Here is a 14,735-nt window from a genome sequence, read left to right on the forward strand (position 1 = left end):
TAAGCAAGAGAGCTTAGTTGTTTCCCAAATAATGAAAATATTTATGGGGTGAAATATTAATGTGAAAAGGAATAAGTTGATTCAGCAATTCCATTTCCGGGTGTCTGTGCCAGAAAGACTCTTGAACATTTGCCTAAAAAGAGATTTATAGGGAGGTTCATTGCAGCATTATTTCTAATAGTCAAACACTTAAAAAATGCTGATCAGTAGGGAAATGATTAATAAAATGTGGCATATTCATGATGTGGAATAATGTATAGCAATTAAAATTAAAACTTGATGTATATTTAATAAAGACAGATGGTCCATTAAAATATAATATTGAGTGAAAAAAGTACACTTCAGAAAGATGTGCACAATATAATACCATTTTGTGCATTAAAGACTCCAAAACAATTCCATAATGTCATAATGCATATATATGTATGCATATATATACATATATGCATTTATACATGTGTATATATACATGTGTGCATCATCCTTATATCAAGAACTTTGAATAAGTATATTAAAATATCATCATCACTGACTATAGTTTTCAAATGCATTTTAATTTAAGGTCAATGTTCCTAAACAGAAAAGACCAAGCTGTTATCATTTCAAATGCTAGAACAGTACCATGGACAGTTTCATAGGCAGCACCATGGCCAGCACCATCACCAGCCCCAAAGGGACAGATGCCCTGAAGGTTTCAACCAGAAGCAAAGGGCCAGAAGGTTGAGAATGTTCTCTTATTTTATGATTAAGAGCATTTTAATGTCAGACTAATACAAAATATTTTTATAAACAAAAGAATTATAGCCAATGCTGTGAATAAACAGACGTTACAAAGACAGGTAATGGGCAAAAACATGTGTTAATTGAACATCAGTCTGCAGTGCTTAAAATACGGCATTTCCAAGTGGAAAGAAGACTAAATGATTCTTCTAAGAAGATTTAGTCTGAGGACTAAAATCATTGACTTGACTAAAAAATGGCTCCTTGCAGACAGAACTCCTGTTCAGAATCTTTGAATTAGCTCTCCCCTTCATACCAAACTTCCTACCCTTTCCTTACCTACATCTCTACTTACACTGAACCAGCTTTCTATCTTTATGCTACATCATGACATCACTCAGGGCCCCAAATCCTTCCTTGCCTCATGCTTACTCCACCTTAGTCCCACCTGAACACTTAGTTTTATAATAGTTTTATAATTTTTCCCATTAGGTCTGTTTGAGTTGCCTTTTAAAGAACTGACTTTACATTCAAGATAAGCATTTCTGGTAGGAGGAGAATGCTTTAAACACAATTCAGGCCACAAAACACATTTCTCATTTCATCTTGAATTTTCACATCTTCACAACAGAATTTATCTGCATTAAAAGTTAAATTTACACACACTTCACCCTATATTTAGAAAAGTAAGTTTAAGGAAATTAGAAACCTAAGCTACGTACACACCCATTTTCTCATTAGATTTAACAAGTGTTCATTTTTATTTCTGCCACTGTCCACAAATAGGGAACCCTGGCTTCAGGCACTGACCTACTTCCCTTTGGCGCCAAACTCCTCCACTGTCTCAGCTTCACACTATGCTTCAGGTGAGGCAGTGACAGTTAAGGGAATCACTTATGTCAGTGTTTCCAAAAATGTGGCTGATAAGAGCTACTTAAGGGTGATTGTTAAAAACACAGATTCATGAATCAGACTTCCCAAGGGAGGGGCCTGGGACTCTTTCTCTTTTTTTTTTTTTTGCGGTACGCGGGCCTCTCACTGTTGTGGCCTCTCCCGTTGCGGCGCACAGGCTCCGGACGCGCGGGCCCAGCGGCCATGGCTCACGGGCCCAGACACTCCGCAGCATGTGGGATCTTCCCGGACGGGGCACGAACCCGCGTTCCCTGCATCGGCAGGCGGACTCTCAACCACTGCGCCACCAGGGAAGCCCGGACTCTTTCTTTTTTAAAAAACAAACTCCCCAGGTGTTTCTTTGAGGTAAGTTTAGAAAGCACTAATTATGCAACTACCAGCTACCTATATCTAAAGTAATTTCCTTCATTTTCACCCCAAGTCAAAAAATTTTCTCTCTCATCCTACTTCCACAAAGAAAAGGCCAAATAAAGATAATCCCAATATTTAAGTTCCCTCTAACTCAGAAAAAAAAAAAAAGTATAAGTTGCCATGTTCTTAAATGAGGAACAGGATATTCTCTCCTTCCACTTTACCAACTTCTCTTCTCAGGCATCTCGACTACAGACAGACTAACCTCGTAATGTGTTCCAAGCAACTGCTTTAAGTATTTGTTTTCTTTCAACCAGTTTCAAGTTAATATATCTTTGAATATCTTCAAAAGCATTGGCTCTAGAGGATCTGAATGTGAATCTGAACATTCCCACACATCTTCCTAAAACCCCGTGGACACAAAAAGGAGAATAAATAATGCTACATACGCCCATACCTTCAGCATTACTTGGAGACAGAGAATACCATGAAACTCAAATTACTTAAAAGTAAAGAAATATGTCACAAAATTAGACAGAGCTCCCATTGTGGAAAAAAAGGAGAAGGGAGAGTACTACATAGAGAAAATATAGACAAAATCACCCCTCGAAAGAGAAAGTCCAACACCAAAACCAACACACTACACACAGGTTTAGGACTTGGTAGTCCATGACTCCAGGTACAGGGAAAGGACCTGAAAGTAAGTAGGACTGGTAGTGGCCGCATCAAAGAATCCCTGGAAAGAATCAGGTAAATAGAGAAGGGATGGTGCCCTCTGAGACGTGGCAATGAAGGGAAGAAGGCAGTAAGAGAGGAAAATGAAGGATCATGCAGGAACCAAAGAGAAATAAGCTATGCCAACCGACCTCGGTACCTCCCCCTCCACCTCACCATTACTCCTTATGAAAGAAACTGCACTTCTCTACACTAACAGAAAAGAATGCTCTTGCACTAATAATTTTGTCTACAAATCATGTGAAACAGAAAAAAGTAACTCCACAAAGTTACTGTAAAGAAAATATAACAAATAACAAAATATTGCAGCATTTCAGCTGATGAAGCATCTTCCCTAAAAAGATCAACGATGAAATAGAAAATATATGTAACATTTTAAACTAAATTAAGTATCCTCAAACAAGTATTCAGACATACAACAAAACACCTAAAACCAGAAGATTGAAAACTAAGACCAGAAATAGACAAATAAAAGAAATGCAATGACAGTTTATCAAACACAGGAAAGAAATTGAGGAAAACGACAAACTACTCAGAAGTGAATAATAAATTACAAAGTGCCCATGGGAGAACAGATTCAAATTAATATTTAATAAGAGGCAGTGAATAAAGACAGGAAAACAACCAAGGTAGTAGTAAAAATAAGGCAAAGAAAGAATTTGCAAAGATCAGGGAGAAAGTAGTTGAAACGGAAGACAGGCCGATAAGGCCTAAAATACATTTATAATTGGAGCTCCTGAGAAGAAAATCAAAACAATTGGGCCAGAACTAATACTTAAAACCATAATCTAAGAAAATTTTCTGGAAAATAGAGAAAACTTAAATCTACATACTGAAATAAAGCATTGTATACCTCGGTTGTTGACCCAAAATGACCAATTCCAAGAAATATCCTAATTAAGGATATTAGAATTTAAAGACAGAAAAATCCTCAGCGTTCCCAGGCAGAAAAATCAAATTCCTTATAAAGATAAGAAACTTAGACTGGCATCAGCCTTCTCAAGAGTTTCATACAAAGCAAAGTAATGCGATGCACTATTTTCAAGAAATTCAAGGGAAGAAAACAAGCCAAGAATTTTATATCCAGCCAAGCTGTCCTTAAGATATCAAAGGTATAAAAAAAATTAGTTTGAATATTCAAGAACTTAGGAAACACTGTACACATTTATACTTCCTGGAGGGATCTACTCAATTTATCCAACTAAGTAGAAACTGGCAAAAGGACTGATCATGATCATTTAAGAGATTTAGTTGCAGAGTTAAGGCTAAAACAAGTATGGGGTCGTACATGGAAAAACAGCATGTAAATACCATGCTCTTCTAACGCAGACAGAAATCAACTAGCATGGTCACTATAATTAGTGATACTGTATTGCATATTTGAATGTTGCTACAAGAGTAGATCTTACAAGTTCTCAACACAAGAAAAAAAAGCTGTAACTATGTAAGGTGACATGTTAACTAGACTTATTGTGGCGAGCATTTCGCAATGTATACAAAATATCAAATCATTATGTTGTACGCCTGAACTAATATAATGTTATATGTCAATTATATTTCAATTTTTAAAAATTTGCTTCTTCCAGTAAAAAAAAAAAAACTTAAAACTTGAAAAAAAAAAGAAATTAACAAAATGGGAGGAGAAAGGGGAAGGCAGAATATTAACTGTTGTATAGGTAATAGATGAGAGTCAAGGGATATCATTTAGAACAGACAGGACAGTTTTTTGAAAAGGTTAATTAAGGAAAAAAAAGAGGAAGTACTAAGGGCACTAGGAGAGGTATAAATGCAGAAGTAATCACTAAAACAAAAACGTAAACATTCCTAAATATCAAAATAAATTTTAAAAAATAGCAAAGAGGCTGGATCAAGATGGCGGAGTAGAAGGACATACTCTCACTCCCTCTTCCGAGAACACTGGAATCACAACTAACTGCTGAACAATCACTGACAGGAAGACACTGGAACTCACCAAAAAAGATACCCCACATGCAAAGACAAAGGAAAAGCCACAGTGAGACGGTAGGAGGGGCGCTATCACAATAAAATCAAATCCCATAACTGCTGGGTGGGTGACTCACAAACTGGAGAACACTTATACCCCAGAAGTCCAGCCACTGGAGTGAAGGTTCTGAGCCACACAACAGGCTTCACAACCTGGGGGTTTGGCAACAGGAGAGGAATTCCTAGAGAACCAGACTTTGAAGGCTAGTGGGATTTGATTGCAGGACTTCCGCAGGACTAGGGGAAACAGAGACTCCACTCTTGGAGGGCACACACAAACTAGTGTGCACCTCAGGACCCAGGTGGAAGGAGCAGTGACCCCATAGGAGAAAGAACCAGACCTACTGCTAGTGTTGGAGGGTCTCCTGCAGAGGCAGGGGGCAGCTGTGGCTCACCGTGAGGACAAGGACACTGGCAGCAGAAGTTCTGGGAAGTACTCCTTGGCGTGAGCCCTCCCAGAGTCCACCATTAGCCCCACCAAAGAGCCCGGGTAGGTTCCAGTCTTGGGTCGCCTCAGGCCAAACAACCAACAGGGAGGGAACCCAGTCCCACCCATAAGCAGACAAGCGGATTAAAGTTTTACTGAGCTCTGCCCAGCAGAGCAACACCCAGCTCTACCCACCACCAGTCCCTCCCATCAGGAAACTTCCACAAGCCTCTTAGATAGCCTCATCCACCAGAGGGCAGACAGCAGAAGCAAGAACTACAATCCTGCAGCCTGTGGAACAAAAACCACATTCACAGAAAGATAGACAAGATGAAAAGGCAGAGGGCTATATACCAGATGAAGGAACAAGATAAAATCCCAGAAAAACAACTAAATGAAGTGCAGATAGGCAACCTTCCAGAAAAAGAATTCAGAATAATGATAGTGAAGATGATCCAGGACCTCGGAAAAAGAATGGCGACAAAGACTGAGAAGATGCAAGAAATGTTTAACAAAGACCTAGAAGAATTAAAGAACAAACAAACAGAGATGAACAATACAATAACTGAAATGAAAACTACACTAGAAGGAATCAATAGCAGAATAACTGAGGCAGAAGAACGGATAAGTGACCTGGAAGACAGAATGGTGGAATTCACTGCTGAGAAACAGAATAAAGAAAACAGAATGAAAAGAAATAAAGACAGCCTAAGAGACCTCTGGGACAACATTAAACGCAACAACATTCGCATTATAGGGGTCCCAGAAGGAGAAGAGAGAGAGAAAAGACCAGAGAAAATATTTGAAGAGATTATAGTCGAAAACTTCCCTAACATGGGAAAGGAAACAGCCACCCAAGTCCAGGAAGCACAGAGAGTCCCAGGCAGGATAAACCCAAAGAGAAACATGCCAAGACACATCGAGTAATCAAATTGACAAAAATTAAAGACAAAGAAAAATTATTGAAAGCAACAAGGGAAAAATGACAAATAACATACAAGAGAATCCCCATAAGGTTAACAGCAGATTTCTCAGCAGAAACTCTACAAGCCAGAAGGGAGTGGCATGATATATTTAAAGTGATGAAAGGGAAGAACCTACAACCAAGATTACTCTATCTGGCAAGGACCTCATTCAGATTCGATGGAGAAATCAAAAGCTTTACAGACAAGCAAATACTAAGAGAATTCAGCACTACCAAACCAGCTCTACAACAAATGCTAAAGGAACATCTCTAAGTGGGAAACACAAGAGAAGAAAAGGACCTACAAAATCAAACCCATAACAATTTAAAAAATGGTAATAGGAACATACATATTGATAATTACCTTAAACGTGAATGGATTAAATGCTCCAACCAAAAGACACAGGCTTGCTGAATGGATACAAAAACAAGACCTGTATATATGCTGTCTACAAGAGACCCACTTCAGACCTAGGGACACATACAGACTGAAAGTGAGGGGATGGAAAAAGATATCCCATGCAAATGGAAATCAAAAGAAAGCTGGAGTAGCAATACTCATATCAGATAAAATAGACTTTAAAATAAAGAATGTTACAAGAGACAAGGAAGGACACTACATAATGATCAAGGGATCAATCCAAGAAGAAGATATAACAATTATAAATATATATGCACCCAACATAGGAGCACCTCAATACATAAGGCAAACGCTAACAGCTGTAAAAGGGGAAATCAACAGTAACACAATAATAGTGGGGGACCTTAACACCTCACTTACACCAATGGACAGATCATCCAAACAGAAAATTAACGAGGAAACACAAGCTTTAAATGACACAATAGACCAGGTAGATTTAATTGATATTTATAGGACATTCCATCCAAAAACAGCAGATTACACTTTCTTCTCAAGTGTGCATGGAACATTCTCCAGGACAGATCACATCTTGGGTCACAGATCAAGCCTCAGTAAATTTAAGAATATTGACATCATATCAAGCATCTTTTATGACCACAATGCTATGAGATTAGAAATCAGTTACAGGGAAAAAAACGTAAAAAACACAAACACATGGAGGCTAAACAATACATTACTAAATAACCAAGAGATCACTGAAGAAATCAAAAAGGAAATCAAAAAATACCTAGAGACAAATGACAATGAAAACATGACGATCCAAAACCTATGGGATGCAGCAAAAGCAGTTCTAAGAGGGAAGTTTATAGCTATACAAGCCTACCTCAAGAAACAAGAAAAATCTCAAACAATCTAACCTTACCCCTAAAGGAACTAGAGAAAGAAGAACAAACAAAACCCAAAGTTAGTAGAAGGAAAGAAATCATGAAGATCAGAGAGGAAATAAATGAAATAGAAACAAAGAAAACAATAGCAAAGATCAATAAAACTAAAAGCTGGTTCTTTGAGAAGATAAACAAAACTGATAAACCATTAACCAGACTCACCAAGAAAAAGAGGGAGAGGACTCAAATCAATAAAATTAGAAATGAAAAAGGAGAAGTTACAACAGACACCTTAAATATACAAAGCATCCTAAGAGACTACTACAAGCAACTCTATGCCAATAAAATGGACAACCTGGAAGAAATGAACAAATTCTTAGAAACGTATAACCTTCCAAGACTGAACCAGGAAGAAACAGAAAACATGAACAGACCAATCACAAGTAATGAAATTGAAACTGTGATTAAAAATCTTCCAACAAACAAAAATCCAGATGGCTTCACAGGTGAATTCTATCAAACATGTAGAGAAGAGCTAACACCCATCCTTCTCAAACTCTTCCAAAACATTGCAGAGGAAGGAAAACTCCCAAACTCATTCTACGAGGCCACCATCACCTTTATACCAAAACCAGACAAAGATACTACAAAAAAAGAAAATTACAGACCAATATCACTGATGAATATAGATGCTAAAATCCTCAACAAAATACTAGCAAACAGAATCCAACAACACATTAAAAGGATCATACACCATGATCAAGTGGGATTTATCCCAGGGATGCAAGCAATCTTCAATATACACAAACCAATCAATGTGATACACCATATTAACAAATTCAAGGATAAAAACCGTATGATCATCTCAATAGATGCAGAAAAAGCTTTTGACAAAATTCAACACCCATTTATGATAAAAACCCTCCAGAAAGTGGGCATAGAGGGAACCTACCTCAACACAATAGAGGCCATATACAACAAACCCACAGCAAACATCACTCTCAATGGTGAAAAACTGAAGGCATTTCCTCTAAGATCAGGAACAAGACAAGGATGTCCACTATCGCCACTATTATTCAACATAGTTTTGGAAGTCTTAGACACGGCAATCAGAGAAGAAAAATAAATAAAAGGAATACAAATTGGATAAGAAGTAAAACTGTCACTGTGTGCAGATGACATGACACTACACACAGAGAATTCTAAAGATGCCACCAGAAAGCTACTAGAGTTAATCAATGAATTTGGTAAAGTTGCAGGATTCAAAATTAATGCACAGAAATCTCTTGCATTCCTATACACTAATGATGAAAAATCTGAAAGAGAAATTAAGGAAACAGTTCCATTTACATATGCAACAAAAAGAATAAAATACCTAGGAATAAACCTACCTGGAGAGACAAAAGACCTGTAATGCAGAAAATTATAAGACACTTATGAAAGAAATTAAAGATGATATCAACAGATGGAGAGATAGACCATGTTCTTGGACAGGAAGGATCAATATTGTGAAAATGACTATACTACCCAAAGCAATCTACAGATTCAATGCAATCCCTATCAAATTACCAGTAGCATCTTTTACAGAACTAGAACAAAAAATCTTAAAATTTGTATGGAGACACAGAAGACCCTGAATAGCCGAAGCAGTGTTGAGGGAAACAAACGGAGCTGGAGGAATCAGACTCCCTGACTTCAGACTACACTACAAAGCTACAGTAATCAAGAAAATATGGTACTGGCACAAAGACAGAAATACAGACCAATGGAACAGGATAGAAAGCCCAGAGATAAACCCACGCACCTATGGTCAACTAATCTATGACAAAGGAGGCAAGGATATACAATGGAGAAAAGAAAGTCTCTTCAATAAGTGGTGCTGGGAAAACTGGACAGCTACATGTAAAAGAATGAAATTAGAACACTCCCTAACACCATACACAAAAATAAACTCAAAATGGATTAGACACCTAAATGTAAGACTGAACACTATAAAACTCTTAGAGGAAAACATACGAAGAACACTCTTTGACATAAATCACAGCAAGATCTTTTATGATCCACCTCCTAGAGTAATTGAAATAAAAACAAAAATAAACAAATGGACCTAATGAAACTTAAAAGCTTTTGCACAGCAAAGGAAACCATAAACAAGACCAAAAGACAACCCTCAGAATGGGAGAAAATATTTGCAAATGAATCAACGGACAAAGGATTAATCTCCAAAATATATAAACAGCTCATGCAGCTCAACATTAAAAAAACAAACAACCCAATCCAAAAATGGGCAGAAGACCTAAATAGACATTTCTCCAAAGAAGACATACAGATGGCCAAGAAGCACATCACGAAGTATTAGAGAAATGCAAATCAAAACTACAATGAGGTATCACCTCACACCAGTTAGAATGGGCATCATCAGAAAATCTACAAACAACAAATGCTGGAGAGGGTGTGGAGAAAAAGGAACCCTCTTACACTGTTGGTGGGAATGTAAATTGATACAGCCACTATGGAGAACAGTGTGGAGGTTCCGTAAAAAACTAAAAATAGAATTACCATATGACCCAGCAATCCCACTACTGGGCATATACCCAGAGAAAACCATAATTCAAAAAGACACATGCACTCCAATGTTCATTCCAGCACTATTCACAATAGCCAGGTCATGGAAGCAACCTAAATGCCCACTGACAGACGAATGTATAAAGAAAATGTGGTACATATATACAATGGAATATTACTCAGCCATAAAAAGTAACGAAATTGGGTAATTTGTAGAGTTGTGTATGCATCTGGAGGCTGTCATACGGAGTGAAGTAAGTCAGAAAGAGCAAAACAAATATTGTATATTAACGCATATTTGTGGAACCTAGAAAATGGTACAGATGAACCAGTTTGCAGAGCAGAAATTGAGACACAGATGTAGAGAACAAACGTATGGACGCCAAGGGGGGAAAGCGGTGGGGGGTGAGGGTTGTGGTGTGATGAATTTGGAGATTGGGATTGACATGTATACACTGATGTGTATAAAATGGATGACTAATAAGAAAAAATTAGAAGTAAACATTAAAAAAATAGCAAAGAGGACACACCACATAAATACAACTAAAGCATAAAATGAAGGAATTGAGAACAAACGTAGCAGTCATATCAATAACTGTGAATGGGCTTAACAAACCTATTAAAAGAAAAAGATCTTCAAATTAGTTCATAAAGCAAAATCCAAGTCTACGTTGTATATAACAGACACATCTAAAACAGTGATTCAAAAAGGCTAAAAGTCAAGAGACGGGGAAAGATATTTTGAGCAAATTAAAAACAATAAAAAAGCAGGTATTATGATCCTAATATCAAAATATAATTCAAAACACATTAAACAAGATTAAAAAGGATATTTTATAATGCAAAAAGGCATAATTCACAATAAAAATATAAGTTATGAATATCTACATACCAAATAACACAGAAAGTACTGTGTAAAGTAGAAACTACAGGAGATGCAAGGAAAAGTAGAAAAACACTAATAACAGTAGATTTTAACACACCATTGTCAGTGCAAGACAGGTCAAGTGACCAAAAATAAGTAAGAATATAGAAAATCTAAACAGCATGATCAGTAACGTAGAGCTTATGGATATACAGCAAACAGTAAACGCTGATAACAGAGAATATATCTCTTTCTCAGTGCACATGAACCATCTTCTTTCCATGTGCATGCGTGCGTGTGTGCGTGTGTGTGATGAGGACACTTAAATCTACCCTCTTAGCAAATTTTAAGTATCCAACACAGTATTGTTAACTATTGTCATCACGCTGTAACTAGATCTCCAGAACTAATTTATCTTGCAAAACTGAAACGTTGTACCCTGCGACCAACAACTTCCCCATTATATAAATGTATTCTTCAAAAATGTCACCATCGTGAAAGGAAAGAAAACCCTGAACATTAGAGAAATGACAACTAAATGCAATACATGATCCTGAACTGGATCCCACACTGAAGGGGAAAAATACTATAAAGGAGATAATTGGGACAATTAACAAAATTGGAATATGAACTATAGATTAAAGTTTCAATGTTTAATTTCCTGAATTTGATCACAGTTACGAGCACATCTTTTTTCTGAAGAAACACACACTAACGTATTAGAGGTAAAGAGGAATGATTTCTGCAACGTAATCTCAAATGTTCAGGAAAAAAATGGATGTGTGCAGGTTGTGTGTGTGTGTGTGTGTGTGTGTGTGTGTGGAGAGAGAGAAAAAATGATTTTAAAAAATGACAATTAGTGAATCTGGGTAAAAGTAGTACATAGGGTTTCTCTGTATTATTTTTGTAACATTTCCATAAATATGATTTTTTTTAGGTCTTAAAAGCTAGTGGAAAAAAAAGCTGACTTAATTACACTTGCATTTTCTTTTCTCCCCCTACTGAACCCATTAAGTTGACATGAAATTACCTGACAAAAAGACTTATACTCCATTTTCCCAACTTTGCCACAATGACTAAGAAACAATTCCAGTTTTTACTTATTAGCTCCTTAGTTTATAAACCACAAGGGGTTTAGTCTTTTTTTCCCCCTGAAGTCATAAATTGCCTTCCATGCCCTTCCCTAATGAACTATGATGACTTTATAACACATTTCATTTTAAAAAGTACATTGTTTTCTTAAGTATTGTCACCCTTTCTTCTCCTTACCCTAAATCAGATTTATCTTTCTAAACAAAGACATTAGGAAACATATCTCAGTACACAGTAAAATGGAATCACCATGTAATACCAATTATTCCTCTTTAACATAACTTCGGCTTTTAAAAACATTTTCCATAGCCATAATTTCACAAAGTCCTATTCAGCTTAATTCTAGGCAAGTCAAATAACCTCCCAGCTATTTTCTTTCAGTCCTGAATTCTCCTCACTCCTCACCAGACTGCACAATGATATTAGAATTCTTTTCTAAAGGTAGGATTTTGTTGGGCTCATTCAGAGATTCTCAGGAGCTCTAAGTGTCTTTGTGTAAAATCCAAAACTCTCAGTATGTACTTCTAGGCCCTCCACTAACTTCATACTCTACTCTACTCTAATCACGTAATACAATCCATTCAGGCAAATCCTTTCAGTCAGACAAACATACTTAGGAGCACTGCCTATGATTTGCTTGCTTCCAACTCAATGCCTTTTATTTATGTCTCATCTTAAGAGTCCTTCTTCCTTGTCTCTATCATGTCATGCTTTTCCCCTACTTCATAATCATGCTCAAAATTCCAGTGCCTAGAAAGATGTCTCTGGCTAATTTTCCAATCAATTCATCCACTCCTGTTCCGTCTTAGCACTTTTACACAGAGCTCCTAAAGGTAATATTTGTGCACAAATTTACCTTGTACATCTTCTGTGAGGTATGAACATGTGGATATTCCTTTCCCTACTAGACTGTAATTCCCAGATAGAATAACAAGTAGATAAAGAGGTAGGTTCCATAACTAATTACTTTCCATTCTCATAGACCTAACTGTAATATGGATGAAAGTGTAATGGCCTGACAAGTAACAGAAAATTGTACAGATCTCCATAACTATGAGAAAATCATAAAGACAATCTACCTCAGGTAGCTAAAAAATATACCTACCTTCTATTTCTTGCCCAATAGAAAGTCCAGCCCATTTTCGCTGTAAAATAAGAGAAAAAAAGACACTTAACACAAAATCAATCAAAATTAGAGAAATGAGGAAAAGAGGATTTCTTTGAATTTCATTAACACATTCCCAGACCAAAACATGGCTGTTAAGTGTTGAATTGTGTCTCACAAAACGATTTGTTGAAGTCTTAGCCCCCGACCCCTGTGAATGTGACCATATTTGGAAATAGGGTCTTTGCAGATGAAATCAAGGTAAGATGAGGTCATATCAAATTAAGGTAGACCCTAAGCCAATATGGCTTCCTTATAAGAAAAGGACACAGCACATGGGGAGAACGTCATGTGACAATGAAGGCAGAGACTGAAGGGATATATGTACCAGTCAATGAACATCAAGGATTGTCCGCAACACCAGAAGCTAAGCACGGAACAGATTTTTCCCTAGTGCCTTCAGAGAGAGCCTGGCCCTGCTGACACCTTGACTTCAGACTTCCAGCCTTCAGAACTGTGAGAGAATACATTTCTGTTGTTTTAAGCCACCCAGTTTGTGGTACTTTGTTACAGCCACCCTAGGAAACATATGCTATAGTTTATTTATGCCTGAACATCTATCCTCAAAACATATAAAGCTTGCCTTTTTACAGTAAAGCTGGCACCACTGAATAGCATGCTCCTTTGCATAATATAATGCTCCTGAAAGACTTCGTAGTATCAGATATGCCAGCGTTCTAAATGTACTGTGCATACCTATACTGTTTGATACAGTAGCACAAAAAGAAAGATGTTCACTTCATGAAAACTAAATTAAAACTTATCAGATACTCTATACTGAAACCCAAGCAGGGATTCAAATCATTAGATGGTCATGACTGTTCTTTGTGTACCAGCCAAAAGAGTGTCAGGCATTTAGCTTTAGCTTCTCCCCAGTACCTACTGGCAAGAATGTACGGAGGCAGGACAGATTGTGTTCAGGCCGGAATTCAAGACTGGCTTGGTACAGATTCAAAATTAGCAGTTATTGACAGAACTCCAAAGAACAGTGAGAAAAATAATTTTTGACCGGAAATCAAAAGTTGTGTCTGCTCATCTGAACTTTGTGGGTTTTGTGGTGGGTAGTTAAGAAGATGCTGCGTTTTGAGTATGTGCAACACGTGCTCTACCTTCCAGCTTTCTTACCACCTCTCCACCCTTCACCTCTCTCTTCTGTAGTACCCCATCCCACTTCTGGCCAACTGAAAATTTAGTAGCATACTGGTTAAGCCCAGACTTTGGGTCACAAAGCAGCCACAATTAGGTTCTATACCCAGAGACAGTCTCAAGGATGATAAAAACAGGATCTATCATTTGGGGTTGTTAAGAGAATTAAATGAGTGAACACAGGCAAAAGCACTTAGAATAGCACTTGGCCTATAGTAAATGTTGGGAAAATTTTTTTAAAGCAGAGACAAGGAAAAATAGTGAGAAAACCCATTTCTGGCCAGCAGAATCTCAAATGCAGCTCTGTAAAAGCTGGTTAACTCTAGAATATTCCAAACCTTTGATCTATAAGAAGCAAATGCGAAAGGTAGTCCTGATATTGGAGAGGCATCTGAACAGAGAAAAAGGGAAGAGTGAGTGATCATTTCCCATAATTTGTGAGGGATTCAAGAGATCTTTAATAGGTCCCTAACAAGTGTTTGATCTCCTTCCTTAAACCTCCAGGTGTGGGAGGGCAGGAATCAATGCTTATCAGCATACTACA

The 14,735-nt window shown here is 37.3% G+C and overlaps 1 protein-coding gene across 1 annotated transcript in view; it reads right to left on the bottom strand.

The window, feature by feature from the left end:
• NSF (N-ethylmaleimide sensitive factor, vesicle fusing ATPase) overlaps nucleotides 1-14,735 on the bottom strand; it is a 160,973-nt gene that overhangs the window by 117,271 nt on the left and 28,967 nt on the right. Inside the window, exon 4 of the mRNA XM_082603461.1 lies at nucleotides 12,986-13,025. Within this exon, the coding sequence (XP_082459587.1) occupies nucleotides 12,986-13,025 (40 nt within the window). The remainder of the gene's footprint in view (nucleotides 1-12,985; nucleotides 13,026-14,735) is intronic.

The sequence above is a fragment of the Mesoplodon mirus genome (genome assembly GCF_964341445.2).
Source record: "Mesoplodon mirus genome assembly, chromosome: 18".
Classification (NCBI taxonomy): Eukaryota; Metazoa; Chordata; class Mammalia; order Artiodactyla; family Ziphiidae; genus Mesoplodon; species Mesoplodon mirus.